The sequence below is a fragment of the Chiloscyllium plagiosum genome, unplaced genomic scaffold (genome assembly GCF_037043375.1).
Source record: "Chiloscyllium plagiosum isolate Xiang-an unplaced genomic scaffold, Cpla_swu_hap1 HiC_scaffold_3, whole genome shotgun sequence".
NCBI lineage: Eukaryota > Metazoa > Chordata > Chondrichthyes > Orectolobiformes > Hemiscylliidae > Chiloscyllium > Chiloscyllium plagiosum.
In genome coordinates this window covers 12522963-12545602 of record NW_028270141.1, presented here as the reverse complement: position 1 = coordinate 12545602, position 22640 = coordinate 12522963, and the positions used below count along the sequence as shown (strand labels likewise).

Genomic DNA, 22640 nt, shown 5'->3' with positions numbered 1-22640 from the left:
CCGTCCTTGATGGAGACGCACGTGTCCAAGAATGAGACAGACAGTCGAGAGTAGTCCATGGTGAGTTTGATGGTGGGATGAAACTTGTTGATGTCACTGTGTAGTTTTAGCAGTGACTCCTCGCCATGGGTCCCGAGGAAGAAAATGTCTTCAATGTACCTGGTGTACAATGTTGGTTGGAGATCCTGCATAGAGAAGAAATCTTGTTCAATCTAAACATCAGGTCATAGACAGAGAACACAGGGGGCTAACACCTTCAACATATTGTCTAGCTATCACCATTGTTAACAGCTAACCCGAGAATGCAACTTTTAAAAAAGGGTTTTGTGATTTACACATGAAAAAAGTGAAACTATCACTGTATTCTAACAGATGAAAGGCTTAACAGACAATCAATTTTTCAATGTATAATTTCAGTTACATCACACTGCAAATTTTTGCTATAAATTCTGTGTTACGATCGAGCCCTCCACAATCACCTGATGAAGGAGTGTCGCTCCGAAAGCTAATGTGCTTCCAATTAAACCTGTTGGACTATAACCTGGTGTTGTGTGATTTTTAGATTTTGTTGGAGCTGCCTAGTGCTTCTAGCTTGCCTTTCATCTTTAGTTGCTTAGGTTTCTTGCTGTTCAAAGGAAAAAGTGTCATTGTTTAAGTTTGTTCCATAGGTCATTCTTTCTTGTGTATTTTCTCAAGTCACTAGTGGACATGTGGAATTTCTTGAGATTTATCTTCAAGGCGTCTTGTAGACAAGCATAAGAATGAAAGCAGAAGTAGCTGTTCAGTCCCTTGAGCCTGCTCCACCATTCAATAGGTTCATGGCTGATCTAATTGTAATCTCAAATCCACATTCCTGCCTACACCTAAAATCCTTTTACCCCTTGCTTCAAAATAATCTTCTTACCTCTGCACTAAAACTATTCAACGGCTAGAATTTTCTTTTTCAGTATGTGGATGTACCAACTAGAGAAGGAGCAAGACTTGACTGTGGGAAATAAGGCAGGGCAAATGATTGAATTGTGGGGGAGCACTTTGGGACGAGTGATCATAATTTTATTAGCTTTAAAACAGTTATGGAAAAGGATAGACCAGATCTAAAAGTTAACGTTCTAAATTGGAGAAGGGCCCATTTTGACAGTATAAGACGAGAACTTTCAAAAGCTGATTGGGAGAGACTATTGACAGGTAAAGGGACAGTGGAAAGAGGGAGGCCTTTGAAAATAAGATAACAAGAGTCCAGAGACAGTATGTTTCTATTAATGCAAAGGTCAAGGCTGGTAGGTATAGGGAATGCAGGATGACTAGTGAAATTGAGACTCTGTTCAAGAAAAAGACTCAGATAGCTGAGATCGAGTGAGTCCCAGAGGAGTATAAGGGCAATAAGAGCATACTTAACAGGGAACTCATAAGGCCAAAAATGGGAGATGGGAGATCTTTAGTGAATAGGGTTAAAGAGAATCCATAAAGATTCTACAAATACCTTAAGGAAAAAAAGAGTAACTAGGGAGAGAATGAGACCCCTTAAAGATCAACAAGGCATCTATATCTGGAATCACAGGAGATGGGTGAGATACGAAACGAGCATTTCATGTCAGTATTTACTATGGAGAAGGATATCAAAGCTAAAGAACTTGGGGAAGTTAATAGTGCTATCTTGAACAGTGTCCATATTACAGAAGAGGAGATGCTGGATGTCTTAAAATGCACAAAGGTAGATAAATCCCTGGGACCTGATAGGGTACATCCCAGAACTTTGTGCAAAGCTGGGGTAGAAATTACTGGGCCAATTGCTGAGATATTTGTATCATTAATAGCAGAGCCGGAAGACTGGAGATTGGCTACTGTAATGCCATTATTTAAGAAAGGTGGTAAGAAAAAGCCAGGGAACTACAGATGAGTGTGCCTGATGTCAGTGGTGGGTATCTTGTTGGAAGGGATTCTGGAGGACAGCATTTATATGTGTTTGTAAAGGCAAAGACTGATTGGCAAAGATTCAATGTGACTTTGTGCGGTCTCACTAACTTGATTGAGTTTTTGAAGAAGTGACAGGAAGACTGATGAAGGTCGAGTGGTAGACAGAGTATATGGACGTCAGCAAGGTATTCAACAAAATTCTGCATGGTAGACTGGTTAGTAATGTTAGATCACATGGAATCAAGGGGAGCTACCCAATTGGATACAAAATTGGTTTGAAAGTAGGAGACAGAAGTTGATGGTGGAGGGTGTTTTTCAGACTGGAAGCCTGTTACTTGTGGTGTGTCACAAGAATCGATGCTCAGTCCACTGTTTTATTATTTATATAAATGACTTGGATGTGATTGTAGGAGGTATGGCTAGTAAGTTTGCAGATGACAACAAAATTGTTAGTGGACAGTGATGAAGGTTATCTCAGTGTACAACGGAACCTTGATCAGATGGGCTAATGGGCTGAGGAATGGCAGGTGGAGTTTAATTTAGATAAATGTGAGGTGTTGCATTTTGGTAAGGCAAGTTAGGGCAAAACTTCTATAGCTAATGGTAAGGCCCTGGGAGTGTTGTTGAACAAAAGAATCTAGGGGTACAGATGTATAATTTCTTGAAAATAGAGTCTTAGGTATGAGGAGAGTGGTGAAGAAAGTGTTTGGCATGCTTGCCTTCATTGGTCAGTACTCTGAGTATAGGAATTGGGATGACGTGCTGTACAGGAAATTAGTTAAGCCATTCTTAGAATTTTGCTATCCAGAATCAACTGTGGTCTCCCTGCTTGGGAAAGATGTTCTTAAACTTGAAAGGGTTCAGGAAAGATTTGCAGGGATTTTGCTAGGATTGAAGGATTTGTGGTATAGGGAGAAGCTGAATAGTCTAGGGTTTTTTTCCCTGCAGCGTTGGAGGCTGAGGGGTGACCTTGTAGAGATTTATAAAATCGTGAAGGGCATGGACAGGGGGAATAGCCATGGTCTTTTTCCCAGGGTAGGGAGGTCCAAAACTAGGGAGCATAAATTTAAAGTGAGAGGGGAAAGATTTGAAGGGGCCCTGAGGTGCAATGTTTTCATGCAGAGGGTGGTGCATGAATGGAACAAGCTGCCAGGCAAAATGGTGGAGGCAGGTACAATTACAATGTCTAAAAGGCATCCCAATGGGTATATGGGTAGGAAGGGTTTAAAGGAATATGGGCTAAATGCTGGAAAATGGGACTTGACTAATTTAGGATATCTCGTCGGCATGGTTGAGTTGGTCTGAAGGATCTGATTCCATGCTTTTCACTCTTTGAAGCTATAACTCTCCTTCCACCCTTTGTCAAGAGTTTGGTGCTGGAAAAGCACAGCAGGTCAGGCAGCATCCGAGGAGCAGGAGAATCGATGTTTCAGGCATTAGCTCTTCATCAGAAAACCACACTCACAACTCTGATCTCCAACATATGCAGTCGTCACTTTCTCCTAGTTGATTTCAACCCTACTGCAAAGCCTCTTTCAAGTTCTCCTTCTCTCTCTACAAGGATCTCAGTGAGTGCCTCTCTCACTGCATCCCCAGGTCGTCTCCTCTTCCCTGATTTCCTGACGAGGTGCTAATGCCTGAAACGTCATTTCTCCTGCTCCACGGATGCTGCCTGACCTGTTATGCTTTTCCAGCACGACACTCTTGACTCTGATTTCCAGCATCTGCAGTACCCACTTTCTCTTTGCTGTGACCCTTAGGTCTCTAGTCATAAGTGGAAACATTCTCTCCATAACTACCTCGTCAAAACCCTCAAGGTTTTTTTTATATTTCAATCAAGTCACCTCTTACTTTTCTCAACTTATAAATCACCCATGTTTTTCAATTGACTAATTAATATGCAAAGCCCATCCAGCAATATTATCACACATAACCAATTTTTTTTATCTATCACAAAATGACCATGACTTTTTTTTTGTTTTTAACTACAAACTACCTTTAGTAAATCATGAGGTCAATTGGATATTAATGTACAAAGTCTGTTATGGGCCCAACTTAGAAAATAAGGGGGAAAACTTTCTAATCAGCCTGTTCAGAAATGTTATTACACATCTCTGAAGCAGGTGGGACTTGAACTCAGGCCTCCCAATCCAGGATAGGGACACTACCACTGCACCACAAGAGATCAATTTAGTTTTAAATTCAGCAAATTAAATCTCTACACCTGTATTTTATTGTCAAGTAGAAATGGATAATATTAATCACAAACATGAAAGAAATTCTCTTGGCTAACATTTCTGAAGGAAACGGGGGAAGATGGTGCCTGCTTATTGTTTATTTCTTTCTCTCCTCATTCTTGTATTTCTGAAAAACATGTTGGAAGCAAAACACACCCATTGATTAATGCATTAAGATGTCAAGAAGGGATGGAAACATTTCAATGTTATATTTGCTTTTTTCCCTTTCATCATCTGCCTTAAGGAAATAATGGATGCATGAAAAGCTGATGGCAACTGACAAAAGATGATGGGGAGGGGAGATTAAGGGTCTGGGTAGGTAGTTCAAAGCTGAATTGCTTTATTGCAATATTTATCTGGTCTAAAGTAGAAAAACTAATGTGAAGGTGGAAAGCATGCTTACGAGGGCGTGATGACAGGAAAGTAGTATTTTGCGATTCAGGGAGAAATAAGCTGAGAAGGAACCTTGTAAAAGAGTTGGCCAGGTTTCCATAGTGGAGGCAAGTATGATGAGACAGGACTAATCCTGCTGTCATGATCCTGCTGCTGCAGGCAGGAGCTTGAGTAGTGCCTGCCTTGAAGAAGTTTTCCTCCTCTCTCTACAAGAATCTCAGGGAGTCCCTCTCCACTGCAACTCCCAGGTACTCTATGCTACTTTCTCCCCACCCCCACCCTCCTCTAGCTTATCTCTCCACGCTTCAGGCTCTTTGCCTTTATTCCTGATGAAGGGCTTTTGCCCGAAATGTCGATTTTGCTGCTCGTCGGATGTTGCCTGAATTGCTGTGCTCTTCCAGCACCACTGATCCAGAATCCAAAGGGGCCAGGTTAACCACCTTACCTCCTTTCCCAAAATGCTTCAGCCTGACACCAGGCATAATACACCATTGAATCACTTGACCACTTCAGAAACACTCCTCATCCTCATCTCTTTCACGTATTATCCATTTTATGAACAAACTCGCAACCCCTATTATGTTGAAAGCCATTGAGCAGTACATAAAACCCTGGGTAAACAAACAGATTCTTCAAAGCAGCTACACAAACAATATGATGCACTTACAAAAGGATCAGACCATTGGATTTCAGCCAGGAGACCATAAAACTCCCTATGTAAACAACCACACTTCAGAATTGCAATTTCAACTGAGTGCCAAACTGAATGAATAAAAGCAATAGGAAAATATGTAATAGTTTAATTTAAATTTGGGGCTGGATTCTCATCCTAGAAGTAGAGTCGTGAGAGTTGTGCAGATGATGACTGGACTCAATCATGTCTCACCTGAAAAGTGCTGGGAGGCAGCCATATGGTCTGCTGGATGTCAAGAGGATGGGGGCACTGGTTAAAAGGCCACTTAGGTGTTCGAGTTGTAGTGACAGTTGAGAATGTGGTGCTGGAAAAGCCAGTCAAACAAAAAACTGCCCTCTAGCCTTTGCATCCCTTCACTACCCACACATTTTCCATTCCCCATCCATACCAACTTGTATCACCTCATGCTGCCACCTATCTCCTAAGGCCCCCATATCGTCATAGGTGCCTCAACTCAACAATTCACTGCACTTCCCCCTCCCCAAACCCGATTCCTCATTCCCTCCATTCCAATCTATAGAACTGACAAGCCTATTACAACTGTTTACAGAACTAATGAATGCAGTAGTTAGAATAATGTGTGTGGGAAAGCATTTTTGAAAAAGAAAATCATACACTCATCTCATCTTGAAAAATCTGTTTTCTCTATAGGCTCATAAAATTTTCAATCATTTTGACATTATCAGTAGCAGACTATTAGTTTTTTACTTCAATTTAACTTGTAGAAATAAACATTTTGCAATTGATAGAATTGATCAAAGGGAAAAAGCTGCTAAGCAACGTTCTCTAATAGGTACAGCTGCATGAACACACTACCGGATGTCTGACCTCTCAACCAGCCTCATGATCTATTTAAAATAAAATTTCCTTTGCATTTTTTTCCAAGTTTTAACATCCATTAGAGGGTTTCATCACACAGTCTGTGCTTCATAGGTGGAAATGTTGCACAATAAATATTAAAGGATCCAGATTTATACTTTTGAATAATCAGTTCTAAATGGAACCTTCTCATTTGGCAGTCATTATATAAACAAAAACTGTTGTAGGCCTTGCAAAATAAGAATGCTAAAAATAACTAGCTTATTTTCTGAGAAAGGGCAGCATTTCATCAACTCATTTCACAACATGCTGGTTGACAGTGTACTGCAATAAGTAAACTGCAACTGACAACAATTTGATTTAGTTCCATTAAGCTTGAGCAAAGGTACTCTGCAGTGAATCTGAGGCTGTTTGTAGCCAGAGATTGTGCAACAGTAATCGAGATCAATCACAGTTATGGACATGCTGTACAGCATGATGCAGTTTGTTTTGCCGTCCTCTGTAATCATTCAAACTAAACTCTCCAGTGGCAGTCTGAATAAGTCTTGATACACATGGAATTTTCTGGGGAATTAAGTTGGTCCATGTGTATCTGTAAAAACTGGCTGTGCATTTCCCAATCTACTTTGCTGGAAATCAAAGTATATTGAGTGAATTTTGAATCCACTGTCCCCAAGCTCACTACTTCTGTGAATAGTGACAAGATGATTCTGTTCCTGGATCAGCTGCATATCTATATTGGTATCTTAATTCAAAATTGCATCTGAATTGCACTTTTGCTTTTTGTAACCAGCTACTCCGTCTTGTGCAGGAAATCTTAACGATCAACATATCTAAAAATAATGAGAAATATTGAATTTCCCTTTAACCTTCTACAAACTAATTTATATGGAGTAAAGAGACACATTTTGAATAGGCTACGATAAAAAGTAATCTTGCGTCATACTCTTGTAGCATAAGATAAAATTCTAATTTATTGGAAGAAGTAGAATTTAAATTTAACATTTAATTATTGAAATCGATTACCTTGATCGTGGATGTACGTAAACAATTACATATATCAATTATATAAACAACAAAAGTTTGCATGAAATTTGGCAAGCCAAGTCAGTGGAAGTCCAAGCTGATAAGCAGCAGCAATACCATTTTTCCAGGTTTGAACATGTTGGGTTGGGTTGGATGTTATAAATTTTTCTCAATACTTTCCTACCTGCTACATGTTAGGGCTGATATAAAGACTGACACCATTTTTCCAATCACAGCTTGCTTTCCATTTTACAGTGAACCATGAAGTTGACAGGCAGGTGACTGCCCTTAAGCCTTTTGAGACCCATAAATTAACAATTATTGGCCATTGAAGAGCATACTTAAGGGCTGCATTATGTGACAGGGTAAGCTGGAGGCAGATTTCACTGAGAGGGCTACAGTTGGGCAAGAAAGACCCCTGTGCCTATCAGAGATGATATTCTATTAGTTACAACATCCCCCCATCTTTAATCCTGCTTGTTAAAACTGAACTCTAGACTCCTCTCATCGTCTGTGGGATCTACCAACCAAATGTGCCTATTAATCTGGTCTGCAATAGCCTATTCCTCAGAGACTGCCTTTAATCCCAGCAGTAACCATAGCTCAATCCTAGCATGGCTGGGCCTACAGAGCTGTCAGCCAATCAGATTACTTAGCTGATTTGTAGGGCAGGACTACTTCCAAGATAGGACTGGAAATCCCACTCTGAAACAATTGAAGCAGACACTAAAATAGCTAGGTTTCTAGTGAGCAGGGTGATACCCAGCATTTCCATCACAAGGGTGGATGGGGCCAATACAATTCAGTCCAATGTTCAGGAAATGTTAGGGGAAAAAAAAATGCATTCCTACCCATGAACAACTAGCAAAATTGCTTTTTACTATCAAGCATTCAAGCTCTGCTATAAATGAAATGAATGGAAAATAATTACTTTTGGTGCCATTTTCACTATAGTTCCTCAAGTACTGAATATGCCATGTCTTGTTGTAATATTTGTACATTATTTTATCACTTTGTCTCTCCATCATGTTACTGATTATCATTTATATCATAACAAATAAAACTAATCATTTGCCATTGGAAAATTGAAAACTTGCATCTAGCACTTGAAAATCCAGAATTAAAATGGCGATTAGTTACCTTTTTAAGTGCCAACCTTGTCTTTTCAGGGACAATGGGGAAACAGAACAGCAAACTTGCCCCCGAGGTCATGGAAGATCTGGTGAAGAACACAGAATTTAATGAACACGAACTCAAACAATGGTACAAAGGATTTCTTAAAGACTGTCCTAGTGGCAGACTGAACCTGGATGAATTCCAGCAACTGTATGTAAAGGTATGTTTATTTTTTATTATAAATCAAGTTTGTTCGTTGACATTATTCCATTGGTCAAAATAAACAAGCTGATATTACATAAGTTTCCTATTGGTAAAAATGTCAGGGGAAGTTTTATACTCTGTTAAATATTGTATAGTGATTCATAACACAGTTCTTTGTGTTTTTTTTAATTCACTGGTGGGATGTGGGCATTGCTGGCTGGGTCAGCATTTATTGCCTGTCCTTAGTTGCCATTAAGAAGGCGGGAGTAAGCTGCCTTCTTGAACTGCTACAGTCAGTATATTGTAGGTAGACCTGTAATGCCATTAGGGATGGAATTTCAGAATTTAAACCCAGCAACACTTAAGGAATGGTGATAGACAGGCCGGCTACTTGCGGAGCGTTTCAGAGAACACCTCTGGGACACCCAGACCAACCAACCCAACCACCCTGTGGCTCAACATTTCAATTCCCCCTCCCACTCCACCAAGGATATGCAGGTCTTTGGACTCCTCCATCGCCAGACCACAACAAAAAGACGGTTGGAGGAAGAGCGCCTCATCTTCCGCCTAGGAACCCTCCAACCACAAGGGATGAACTCGGATTTCACCAGTTTCCTCATTTCCCCTCCCCCCACCTTGTCTCAGTCTAATCCATCGAATTCAGCACCGCCTTCCTAACCTGCAATCTTCTTCCCGACCTCTCCGCCCCCACCCCAGTCTGACCTATCACCCTCACCTTGACCTCTTTCCACCTATCACATTTCTGACGCCCCTCCCCCAAGTCCCTCCTCCCTACCTTTTATCTTAGCCTGCTAGACAAACTTTCCTCATTCCTGAAGAAGGGCTTATGCCCGAAACGTCGATTCTCCTGTTCCCTGGATGCTGCCTGACCTGCTGCGCTTTTCCAGCAACACATTTTCAGCTCTGATATATTTCCATGTCAGGATGGTGAATGGCTTGGAGAGGAAGTTGCAGGTGACAGTGGTGTTCCTGGCATTGGCGTTTGCAAATTAACTACACTTAGCTTATAGTCAATCTGATCTAATGCCATTGTTTAAATTGAGTAAAAGAAAATTGAGAGTTAAATTGTCTGACAAGAGCTGGATTTTTATTCTTCAAGGTGGATGCTAAGAATCAAAATTTCTCACCTCTGCCATTGATCCACCCTACAAATAAAATGTCCACAAGACAGCGTTTTCATTGTTGAGAATGAAGAGTTTTGGAGTTGGGCCCACTGCCCCAAAAAGAGTTCTGTGACAGCTATAGGAACTGCTGGCTGCTAAAGCATGCAGGTAAAAACAATGACTGCAGATACTGGAAACCAGATTCTGGATCAGTGGTGCTGGAAGAGCACAGCAATTCAGGCAGCATCCGAGGACAGGCAAAATCGACGTTTCGGGCAAAAGCCCTTCATCAGGAATAAAGGCAGAGAGCCTGAAGCGTGGAGAGATAAGCTAGAGGAGGGTGGGGGTAGGGATAGAGTAGCATAGAGTACAATAGGTCAGTGGGGGAGGAGATGAAGGTGATAGGTCAGGGAGGAGAGGGTGGAGTGGATAGGTGGAAAAGGAGCTGGGCAGGTCGGACAAGTCCGGAGAAACTAGGATGAGGTGGGGGAAGGGGAAATGAGGAAACTGTTGAAATCCACATTGATGCCCTGGGGTTGAAGTGTTCCGAGGCGGAAGATGAGGCGCTCTTCTTCCATGCGTCTGGTGGTGAGGGAGCGGCGGTGGAGGAGGCCCAGCACCTCCATATCCTCGGCAGAGTGGGAGGGGGAGTTGAAATGCTGGGCCACGGGACGGTGTGGTTGATTGGTGCGGGTGTCCCGGAGATGTTCCCTAAAGCGCTCTGCTAGGAGGCGCCCAGTCTCCCCAATGTAGAGGAGACCGCATCGGGAGCAACGGATACAATAAATGATATTAGTGGATGTACAGGTAAAACTTTGATGGATGTGGAAGGCTCCTTTAGGGCCTTGGATGGAGGTGAGGGAGGAGGTGTGGGCACAGGTTTTACAGTTCCTGCGGTGGCAGGGGAAAGTGCCAGGATGGGAGGGTGGGTCGTAGGGGGACGTGGACCTGACCAGGTAGTCACGGAGGGAACGGTCTTTGCGGAAGGCGGAGAGGGGTGGGGAGGGAAATATATCCCTGGTGGTGGGGTCTGTTTGGAGGTGGCGGAAATGTCGGCGGATGATTTGGTTTATGCGGAGGTTGGTAGGGTGGAAGGTGAGCACCAGGGGCGTTCTGTCCTTGTTGCGGCTGGAGGGGTTGGGTCTGAGGGCAGAGGTGCGGGATGTGGACGAGATCCGTTGGAGGGCATCTTTAACCACGTGGGAAGGGAAATTGCGGTCTCTAAAGAAGGAGGCCATCTGGTGTGTTCTATGGTGGAACTGGTCCTCCTGGGAGCAGATACGGCGGAGGCGGAGGAATTGGGAAGACGGGATGGCATTTTTGCAAGATGTAGGGTGGGACCAGGTGTAATCCAGGTAGCTGTGGGAGTCGGTGGGTTTGTAGAAAATGTCAGTGTCAAGTCGGTCGTCACTGATGGAGATGGAGAGGTCCAGGAAGGGGAGGGAGGTGTCAGAGATGGTCCAGGTAAATTTAAGGTCAGGGTGGAATGTGTTGGTGAAGTTGATGAATTGCTCAACCTCCTCGTGGGAGCACGAGGTGGCGCCAATGCAGTCATCAATGTAGCGGAGGAAGAGGTGGGGAGTGGTGCCGGTGTAATTACGGAAGATCAACTGCTCTACATAGCCAACAAAGAGACAGGCATAGCTGGGGCCCATACGTGTGCCCATGGCTACCCCTTTGGTCTGGAGGAAGTGGGAGGATTCAAAGGAGAAATTGTTAAGGGTGAGGACCAGTTCGGCCAAACGAATGAGAGTGTCGGTGGAGGGGTACTGTTGGGAACGTCTGGAGAGGAAAAAATGGAGGGCTTGGAGGCCCTGGTCATGGCGGATGGAGGTGTAGAGGGATTGGATATCCATGGTGAAGATGAGGCGTTGGGGGCCGGGGAAACGGAAGTCTTGGAGGAGGTGGAGGGCGTGGGTGGTGTCTCGAACGTATGTGGGGAGTTCCTGGACTAGGGGGGATAGGACAGTGTCGAGGTAGGTAGAGATGAGTTCAGTGGGGCAGGAGCATGCTGAGACAATGGGTCGGCCAGGGTGGTCAGGCTTGTGGATCTTGGGAAGGAGGTAGAACCGGGCAGTGCGGGGTTCCCGGACTATGAGGTTGGAGGCTGTGGTTGGGAGATCTCCTGAGGTGATGAGGTTCAGAACCTCATCACCTCAGGAGATCTCCCAACCACAGCCTCCAACCTCATAGTCCGGGAACCCCGCACTGCCCGGTTCTACCTCCTTCCCAAGATCCACAAGCCTGACCACCCTGGCCGACCCATTGTCTCAGCATGCTCCTGCCCCACTGAACTCATCTCTACCTACCTCGACACTGTCCTATCCCCCCTAGTCCAGGAACTCCCCACATACGTTCGAGACACCACCCACGCCCTCCACCTCCTCCAAGACTTCCGTTTCCCCGGCCCCCAACGCCTCATCTTCACCATGGATATCCAATCCCTCTACACCTCCATCCGCCATGACCAGGGCCTCCAAGCCCTCCATTTTTTCCTCTCCAGACGTTCCCAACAGTACCCCTCCACCGACACTCTCATTCGTTTGGCCGAACTGGTCCTCACCCTTAACAATTTCTCCTTTGAATCCTCCCACTTCCTCCAGACCAAAGGGGTAGCCATGGGCACACGTATGGGCCCCAGCTATGCCTGTCTCTTTGTTGGCTATGTAGAGCAGTTGATCTTCCGTAATTACACCGGCACCACTCCCCACCTCTTCCTCCGCTACATTGATGACTGCATTGGCGCCACCTCGTGCTCCCACGAGGAGGTTGAGCAATTCATCAACTTCACCAACACATTCCACCCTGACCTTAAATTTACCTGGACCATCTCTGACACCTCCCTCCCCTTCCTGGACCTCTCCATCTCCATCAGTGACGACCGACTTGACACTGACATTTTCTACAAACCCACCGACTCCCACAGCTACCTGGATTACACCTGGTCCCACCCTACATCTTGCAAAAATGCCATCCCGTCTTCCCAATTCCTCCGCCTCCGCCGTATCTGCTCCCAGGAGGACCAGTTCCACCATAGAACACACCAGATGGCCTCCTTCTTTAGAGACCGCAATTTCCCTTCCCACGTGGTTAAAGATGCCCTCCAACGGATCTCGTCCACATCCCGCACCTCTGCCCTCAGACCCAACCCCTCCAGCCGCAACAAGGACAGAACGCCCCTGGTGCTCACCTTCCACCCTACCAACCTCCGCATAAACCAAATCATCCGCCGACATTTCCGCCACCTCCAAACAGACCCCACCACCAGGGATATATTTCCCTCCCCACCCCTCTCCGCCTTCCGCAAAGACCGTTCCCTCCGTGACTACCTGGTCAGGTCCACGTCCCCCTACGACCCACCCTCCCATCCTGGCACTTTCCCCTGCCACCGCAGGAACTGTAAAACCTGTGCCCACACCTCCTCCCTCACCTCCATCCAAGGCCCTAAAGGAGCCTTCCACATCCATCAAAGTTTTACCTGTACATCCACTAATATCATTTATTGTATCCGTTGCTCCCGATGCGGTCTCCTCTACATTGGGGAGACTGGGCGCCTCCTAGCAGAGCGCTTTAGGGAACATCTCCGGGACACCCGCACCAATCAACCACACCGTCCCGTGGCCCAGCATTTCAACTCCCCCTCCCACTCTGCCGAGGATATGGAGGTGCTGGGCCTCCTCCACCGCCGCTCCCTCACCACCAGACGCATGGAAGAAGAGCGCCTCATCTTCCGCCTCGGAACACTTCAACCCCAGGGCATCAATGTGGATTTCAACAGTTTCCTCATTTCCCCTTCCCCCACCTCATCCTAGTTTCTCCGGACTTGTCCGACCTGCCCAGCTCCTTTTCCACCTATCCACTCCACCCTCTCCTCCCTGACCTATCACCTTCATCTCCTCCCCCACTGACCTATTGTACTCTATGCTACTCTATCCCTACCCCCACCCTCCTCTAGCTTATCTCTCCACGCTTCAGGCTCTCTGCCTTTATTCCTGATGAAGGGCTTTTGCCCGAAACGTCGATTTTGCCTGTCCTCGGATGCTGCCTGAATTGCTGTGCTCTTCCAGCACCACTGCTAATGCATGCAGTTTAAAAAGACCTGCCTCAGAGCTCTGGATCTCATCACAGTTGTATAAAAGTAATGAGACAGAAAACAATCCTGAATTTTACCCCTTTGCATAGAATCCACCATTATCCTTTCGTGACAAACTATGCTCCCCCTCTACCCTCAATGGCCCCTAATGCTCTCCACGTCAAGATATGCACCACTATCCTCTCCCATAACCCCACATATCTTCATGCCAAGCTGTGCCTCTTCAATGACTTCCCATAGCTTCTCATACGTTCCATGGCAACCCTTCCACGTAACCCCACAGCTCTGCATAGCCTCCATGCCAAACTGTGCTGTCTACCCATTCCTATGGCCTATCTCCCCCATCATCGCAGCCAAGCCTTGTAGCCATTCCACCATGGTTCTTCACATTCTCTGTGCCAAGCTTTACGTTTTCTACCCACTCTTCGCGACCCATCCACAAAGCACCAGATTGATTTATGTTCACCCCAACTTCCCCATGGCCCCTTATAGCCTTTATGCAAATCTAGGCCCTTCCATGCCTATGCACGCAGTATACATAAAATAAACATTCACTCACCTTTCAGCAATAAACAACTTTTAGAGACCTAAAAGAGTGTCAATCAACCAGATATTTAAAGAACCAATAGCAGAAACTGCAAGCATGTGATACCTGTTTATCTCATGTAAATATCATTAAGCAATTGAAAAATAGTTCTATGAGAAAAGTTGATCTGGTTCCATGAAAATAACACGGGGAAGAAGTGCCTATTTCCACAGCAAAGCCATTGATGTTGGGAATTCAGATCTTGCAATCTGCCACACTGGTCATCCTTATCCCTTTTTGCACATAATTAAGTATGCTGTAAACAGCCTTGGGAATCCCCAAAACCCTTCTGGTTGACATTTTTCAACTCTGTGGAAATCTATCCCTTAGTATTACTGGAGCTAAAAATTGTGCTGTGTTATTATCATTTCTTTGCTGTTACTCCTCATGACCCTATTCCCATATCCCATTATTCACAGAAAGTCCAAACTTGTGCGTCTCCCAGTCTGTTGTGAGACTGGTGAAACTGCGACCCTAATAAATATTCAATGGCCTTTCTCAAAGGCACTATATTTGATGACTGCTGAATGGAGTGATTGTGAATTACAGCTGTTGCTATAAGTGAAATTAATTTTCAATGAAGTATGTAAATCATTGCATTTGTGATGCTCAAATGAGATTGCTCTAGAGGATTTTTTTGTGCATATGCATTATCAAGACATTACCCAAAGAAATTGCCAAAATTGTTATGAATCAGGGATAATTTTCATGTCAAAGTAGCTGTCGGCTTCAAGCTGTTACTGATTTCTACCATAAGAAATTAACTGAATATTGAAACAGTAATGATTCTTTCGTAAGTTGTGCTACAAAGCGTAAATTTTTAATAAGCAGAGGTGTATTGGATTTTTGTAAAATCTTAGGCTGCTGTTGATGTGTTGTGTGCAAGTTTCAACATGCCATTATAGAAATAATTTAAAAGCAATGGAAAGGTACAATGCACATTCAATGTTACCTTTCCGGGGATAACACTTTGTAGTAATGAAAAAAGACTTCAGATTTTGGGGCTTATTTTACTCAAGATGAAAGGATTAGAAAATGTTTTGTATTGGTGTTTTATATTAGAAGGTGGCCTAACGGAAATCTTGAAGATTTACAAGAAACTAATGAGTAGGATAAACAAATGATTGGTATGATTGTAGCAAGAATCCACATTAAAAGTCAAAGAATCATAGAGATGTACAGCACGGAAACAGACCCTTTGGTCCAACCCGTCCATGCCGACCAGATATCCCAACCCAATCTAGTCCCACCTGCCAGCACCTAGCCCATATCCCTCAAAATTCATATACTTATCCAAATGCCTTTTAAATGCTGCAAGTGTACCAGCCTCCACCATTTTCTCTGCCAGCTCATTCCATACATGTACCACCCTTAAGTTGCCCCTTAAGTCTCTTTTGTATCTTTCCCCTCTCACTCTAAACCTATGCCCTCTAGTTCTGGACTCCTCGACCCCAGAGAAAAGACTTTGCCTATTTACCCTATCCATGCCCCTCATAATTTTGTAAACCTCCTCAGCCTCCAACGCTCCAGGGAAAACAGCCCAGCCTGTTCAGCCTCTCCCTATAGCTCAAATCCTCCAACCCTGGCAGCATCGTTGTAAATCTTTTCTGAACCCTTTCAAGTTTCACAACATCTTTCCGATAGGAAGGAGACCCGAATTGCACACAATTTCTGCTAAAGCAGAAATTTTCTGCCTTGAGCATTGCTGAATTAAAGTTCAAACAGTGGAAATTTCACAGTGTAAGAACTCACTGAGATTAGACTAGATGACAAACAGTTTTGATCGGGACAATGGCTTGTTTCTGTGCTGTGGTTTTCTACGATTCTATGGGTTGGAATTTCATCATGCATATGTAAACTTGGGTGCAGGTGTGTTACATACTATGCCAAATGCTATGCCAAAATATCATTGCTGTTTTATATTAACCTGTTGATCCTTAAGTTGGAATCCACCTCAGTTTATTATTATGTCTCCACCCTTCGGCAGTGTGAGGCTCCCGCATGGATGCTGGTTCATACTGGATTAAAATGGAGCATTGACTCAGAAAACAGCAAGTGTTTCATTTATTATGCTTTGTTTGCATTTTTAAAGCATTAATTTATCATTTCTAGGATTTGTGTTGTGTTTCTTAGTATTTCTTTGACTGTATTTCGGTGACACTTATTTAAATTGCTGAAAATATTGAAAAGCTTCAAGTTTGCATTCTCCTAAATATGCGAGAATAGGTTTGGACTTTGTTTTAGGGTATAATGCGGATGTTAGTAAATTGGTTATTTTGTACCTTCGTGAAATTTTATTCTGGCTAAAGGTACTAGGAGAAGCTCAATCATTGTTTATCAGAAAGCCTGGATGGTTTTCCTGCTGCTAAATCCTGCAAAGTTATATTGTTTGCCATTACTTCCATTTATGTGGTTTCTAAATTCTAAGAAATCTACTCCATTTAATCAGCTGCAACTTATTAAATCAAACAATACACAATGTTTTCACTCTCATTAGCAGTGAATATCGTGCAAGTAAAAATTCCACATTTACCAATGGAATTTACCATTCTTAAGCTGTCTCAACCACCAACCACTCACTCAAGCTCAAGAAAAAGCAATGACCTTGCAGGTTGTCAAGGTAGAAGGTACTGCCTTTTCTGGTAGTTTAAGGAAAATTAAACATATTAGCCAGGTTGTCTTGGAAAGATTAATGAACAGAATCAGGGGAGAAAGGAACTGAAGATAATTATTAGAATTAATTAAATCTTTAGGATTCTACATCACCACTCCATTCCCATGGAAAATCAGGAAAGATTTATCAACTGATTTATATCATTGTTGTAGTTATTTTGATCAACCTGCTCCAACATTTTATGAACAGATGGGATTTGAACCTAGACCTCAGGCCCAGAGGTAGAGACACTATCATTGCCCTGCAAAAGTCTAGTTAGATGTGATTGTGGATCACGGTGGTGTGCTTATTCATGAAATAGATTTTGATGGCATTGCAGATCAAATGATGTTAACTGTTCACATCACTAAATTTTTTTTTATTCATTGTTGAAATGTGATTTGACTTGATCCAGGATGGGCTTGACCTATCTTGTTTTAAAGTAAAACATAACTGTAATATTGTTTCGTGACAAATCTGTGATTGTAATCCTTTCAGGTTTCTAGATAGACATCTGTTACAGAATTCAACATGAATATTTCACAGTGAAATTAAATCAATAGCTCAAAGCATAAATGTAGTAGATTGTCTGTATCCCTCAGTGTAAAGGAAAAGAAATTGCCAGGCCAAATCGGGAAGCTTCCATTCTGGTGGGACCTGGGTGGGCTGTGCCTGAAACAACTTGTGAAAAACCAATGTTCCCATTGTTGGTTTTAAATCAGGCCTTAATTGAGTAAGTAGGACTCTGATGCCAGTTTAGAATTCAACAAGTCAGATTATGTGGTCCAGCAAAGGAGGGCTTTCAAAGCAATAATTAGAAATTGGTTGCAATAATGCAGCACTCCCTGGACATTCAGTGCCTGCAATCCTGTTGGTCCATGTTGATGATGTTCATCCTTAAAAATGGACCATTGCAGTATCAGTGAGCCAGCTAAGATCAGAAGTATAAGTGAAATAAACTATTGTTTTCAGCAATGCTTTTATTGTATGCACTCTTAGCTTCAAAGTTGCTTTGATGGTGCCTTAGAGAGCTTGTAGTATGAAGAAATCTATATAATGCTGTGAACTAGTTAAAAACCTATTGGCAAAGTTTGGTCCATTGTATGCGTATACAGTAACTGAAATTCCATTTGTTGCAATGATTTCCTTCATGATGTAATCACTGCTTCAGACATGAGACCTTGCAGTTACTTGATTTCAATCAGCTGGATTCCTAGTTTACTACAATCATTAATGTTTTCTCTGCGTTTGAAGAAGCCCATCCCAATATATTTCCATGGGAAGAAAGACAGCATCGACAGGTCTAGCACAAGAGCTTGAAATAATTTCTTCTCATGGTTTTCTCAAGACCTCGTCACCAAACTGAATATCCTGCTCTGGCTGGACATGTTGTGAAACCCAGAATTCTATGATGCAATTGTTGCACGAGATAAAATCTTGGGACTCTCAGAATGACCAATCCCTCATGACAAAATTATGAATTATTTGCAAATGCTTTGATTCTGTGCATTTATGATGGTCTGATCATTCAATATCTTGAGTTGTTCCTACAGAGTTGTGGTGGTTTTCAGTGTAAAGGTTTCAACACGACAGCAAAACCATGTCTATTTGTTCAGGCCTTGTCATGGGGATATGGGATAAAGCATCCACTATGCTCTGTTTTCCCAGGACATATTTGCATCAGACCTTGTCATTCTTAGTCTGAATCATTGTTAACATGCGGAGGTGCTTTTGCAAGTTGCTCAGAAGTTAAACATGTCATCAAGGCTTCATGATCTGTCCCTATCTTGATAGGGAGATCAAGAACATAATTGGCAAGCTCTTTGCAAGACCGTATAGCAGCTAATGTTTCTTTCTCTATCATCTGTATTTTTGAGTAGCCTCCAGCTAAGATAGCATGCCTGGTAGACCGATCTTTCCATCTGCCTATAACTGAAAGAGTACAACTCTCAGTCCTGGAGAAGACACAATCTGCAGCATTGATAATAGGTAGCTCTGGGTTATAAATGATGAAAATATTGGGTGATATCAACATCTCTTTGATTTTTCTCTAGCAGCCTCTGTTGTACTTTCTCCCAACATAGGGGCATGGATAGGATAAATAGACTAAGTCTTTTTCCTGGGGTCGGGAGTCCAGAACTAGAGGGCATAGGTTTAGGGTGAGAGGGTAAAGATATAAAAGAGACCTAAGGGGCAACTTTTTCACATAGAGGGTGGTACGTGGATGAAATGAGCTGCCAGAGGAAGTGGTGGAGGCTGGTACAACTGCAGCATTTAAAAGGCATTTGAATGGGTATATGAATAGGAAGGGTTTGGAGGGATATGGACTAGGTGCTGGCAGGTGGGACTAGATTGGGTTGGGATATCTGGTCAGCATGGACGGGTTGGACCGAAGGGTCTGTTTCCGTGCTATATATCTCTATGACTCTATGGCTTGTTATAACAGCTGGCACATTGGGTTTTAAACCTTGAGAGCTTAGTCATTTTCTAAGGGGCTCTGAAACCTTCTTATTCCTTTTTTTTTTGGGATGTAGGCATCACCGGCAAGATTAGCATTTATAGGCAATCTATGTTTTTTTTTTAATTTGCTCCTGGGATATGGAGGAGAAAGTGAGGTCTGCAGATGCTGGAGATCAGAGCTGAAAATGTGTTGCTGGAAAAGCGCAGCAGGTCAGGCAGCATCCAAGGAACAGGAGTAGCTGAAAATGTGTTGCTGGAAAAGCGCAGCAGATCATTCCTGAAGAAGGGCTTATGCCCGAAACGTCAATTCTCCTGTTCCTTGGATGCTGCCTGACCTGCTGCGCTTTCCAGCAACACATTTTCAGCTCCTGGGATATGGAGGCCATTGGTCAGGCCAGTATTTATTGCTCAGCCCTAATTGACTTAGAATTGAGTGGCTAGCTGGGTCTTTTTGGCGGGTGGTTAAGAGTTGATTAGATTGCTGTGTGTCAGGAGTCACATGTAAGGACCAGTTAAGGATTGCTGGTTTCAATGGGGCTAGAAACACCCATAGCGCTATTAGGAAAGAAGTTCCAGAAGTTCCCAATGACAGTGAACGAATGATGATAGATTTCCAAATCAGGCTGGTGTGTGTCTTGAAGCGTGACATCACCCACCCATGCTACTTCTGTCTTGATTTTTTGAAAACCAAAACTGTTTACTTTGCTTGGCAACAGGTTTATAGAATCCCTCTAAAGACGCATTTTGTCACAACCCTGACCTCAGTTTGTCTGTTCAGATATTTGTTATTGTTTAATATTAAGCAAGTGACTGCTTGACTGCAAGTGGTCAGATAATGACCATCTACAACAGAAGAGAGTCTGATCATTGCTCCTTGATATTCAATGTCATACCCTTCACTGAAACTCCACTATTGACATTTTGGGAATTACTATTAATCCGAAACTGAATTGGACTATGACTCAGGTGGGTCAGAATTCTGTGGTGAATAATGTACCTTCAGACTCTCCAATGCCTGACAACAATGTACAAAGCACAAGTCAGGAATATGAGAGAAACCCACCCACACCTTCAACATAAGCTTCCTTCACCACTGACTATGTGTACCATCTATATGATGCACTGCAGTATATCACCTAAGGCTTCTCTGACAGCACCTTCCAAAGCTGTGATCTCTACTATCTCAAAGGATAAGAGTAGCAGATGGTTGGGAACAAGTCACACACATTCATCATGAATTGGAAATACATTGCCATTCCTTCACTGTCACTGGGTCAAAATCCTGGAACTCATTTCTTAATAGTCCTATGGTGTCCCTGCAAGACCAAAGACTGCAGTGTTTCAAGTTGATATCTCACCACCACCTTCTAAAAGGCAATTAGGGATAAGCAATAAAATCCGAGCTTAGACAGTGAAGCCCACAACAAATGAAAAACAAATGCTTCAACTAAGATTCTGATTAATTTTTCATTTAAGCTGCCATACTCAGTTCTATGCAAGTCTGTATAATTGATAAAAGTGTCACTGTTTCCCTGATCATTAAGTAGGTTCATTAAATTTAGCTTGCTCGACAATGGAGTTTCGTTTGCAGACTGAAGTATCTATCAAGACTATTTTTACTTCCTTGCATGTAGCTTTTTGTTCAGTGCCCCATGCCTTACTACAATATCATCTACACAGCAATACATTGTACACAATAACGGACTGAGATGCACGCTGTTTGGTTCCACAGTGAGGCCGGATACAGTGCGATAACTCTTATAGCTTTGGCATCAATTGAGCCATGCTTCTGCTTGTTTGGAGCCTGCAGTTTTCAGCTATGGCAGATACTTTTCCATAATGTTCTTTCATTGATTGCTTCCAGATCATCATTTTGATGCTGAGGAATATTAATGGAATCCTCCAAATAAGGAAAATGTTAACTTTATTTAAGAAGCATCTGAATGTAGCTGCAAGGAACTGCAAGATCATGTGGCATTGTATTATTCCCTGTGGTGTATGTAATGGGCTAAATCTTATCAGAAATTGGTTGTCAGGTTTTATGGAGAATTTCTCTCAGCAAGCCATAACAAGTTTCTCACACTATCTTCTCAAACTCACCTCATTGTCTTTGCTTCAGGTCCCTTATTATGCTCTGCTCATTTTATTCTCCTACTTGCCAGAGGTAGAAATACTGGGCACTGCAAGGTTTTTCTAGGATTCTCTGTCTTTAAAGCCCAACTCACCTCGTGGTCAAATAATGACAATCCACAGTTGCTGTCAATTATCCACTAATGTCAGACAGAGGGAAATTCCCACCCTTATTTGCTGACCATGTCCTGGGGATTCTAGGGGACAGAGGATGTGTTGTAGTCACTGCCCGTGGAGTACGTCCTGGTTTGAAAATGAGACTCTTTCTTAATGATCTCTCACAACTTTCACTAATGACCATGTTGTTCAGTGGCTGGACAAATTCCTCCCTGTATCTCTTTAAGCATGCCACACAGTTGAACTTAATCCCAAGTGCAATACTGACCAAACACCTGCAGGCTGTTAGAACTCTTCTGTGAGTTTGTTTACAATAGACAGTAAGGTAATAAGGTCCTAGAATTAAATTTAACTGGCTCTTGGACTGTGACACTTGTTACATGAGGCATTAGAAGCTGCCAGAGCAAATGGAACTTCACATGTACATTTTTTAAAAAGTTACTGGATATATTTTGAGTAGTTAAGGGAGTGGATTCAATTGAATGGAAAATTATAAAATCAACGGTAAAGGAGAAGGTAGGATTGCAGCTTAGTGATGGAGTTGATTTTTACCAGAGGAAGGAAAACACAGAATGTGTCAATGTCATATTGTAGCAAGGAACGATAAAAGTGTAAAAGAAAACAAAAAGTTGATAATGAAACAAACTTAAAGGTTTTGAATCTCAATGCATGAAGTATTCAGAATAAAGTAGATAAACTTTCGGTGCAAATCGAGGTAAATGAATATGATCTCACAGCTGTTACAGAAACATGCAAGGAGATCTATTACACTGCTGCTATCCCCTTGACCTATCCACTCTATATATAACAGCTAGTCCTAATCTCTGAGGTTTCTGCTCATTCTCCAAGTCATGCTGTAGTCCAATTGGAAGGCTACTAATGCACTTTGTAAAAGTTTTATTTGTACTTTAGATCTTGTATTGCACTGCCTGGAAATGTGATGGAGACGGTTCCAATTGAAACATCCAAGAGGCTTTAGGTAGTTATTTTTGATATAAATAGTGTGCAGGGTGAAAAGGCAAGAGATCAGCACGAGGAAATAGAACTGTTACAGGCACAATTGACCTAATGGCC

General features: G+C 42.9%; 1 protein-coding gene across 2 annotated transcripts in view; it reads left to right on the top strand.

Moving 5' to 3' along the window:
- The window catches only part of LOC122540991 (visinin-like protein 1), a 114599-nt gene that overhangs the window by 36840 nt on the left and 55119 nt on the right, over positions 1–22640 (top strand). For both annotated transcript variants that reach the window (XM_043677402.2, XM_043677412.2), the window contains exon 2: positions 8253–8419. In XM_043677402.2, the coding sequence (XP_043533337.1) occupies positions 8258–8419 (162 nt within the window). In that variant the 5' untranslated portion in view covers positions 8253–8257. The remainder of the gene's footprint in view (positions 1–8252; positions 8420–22640) is intronic.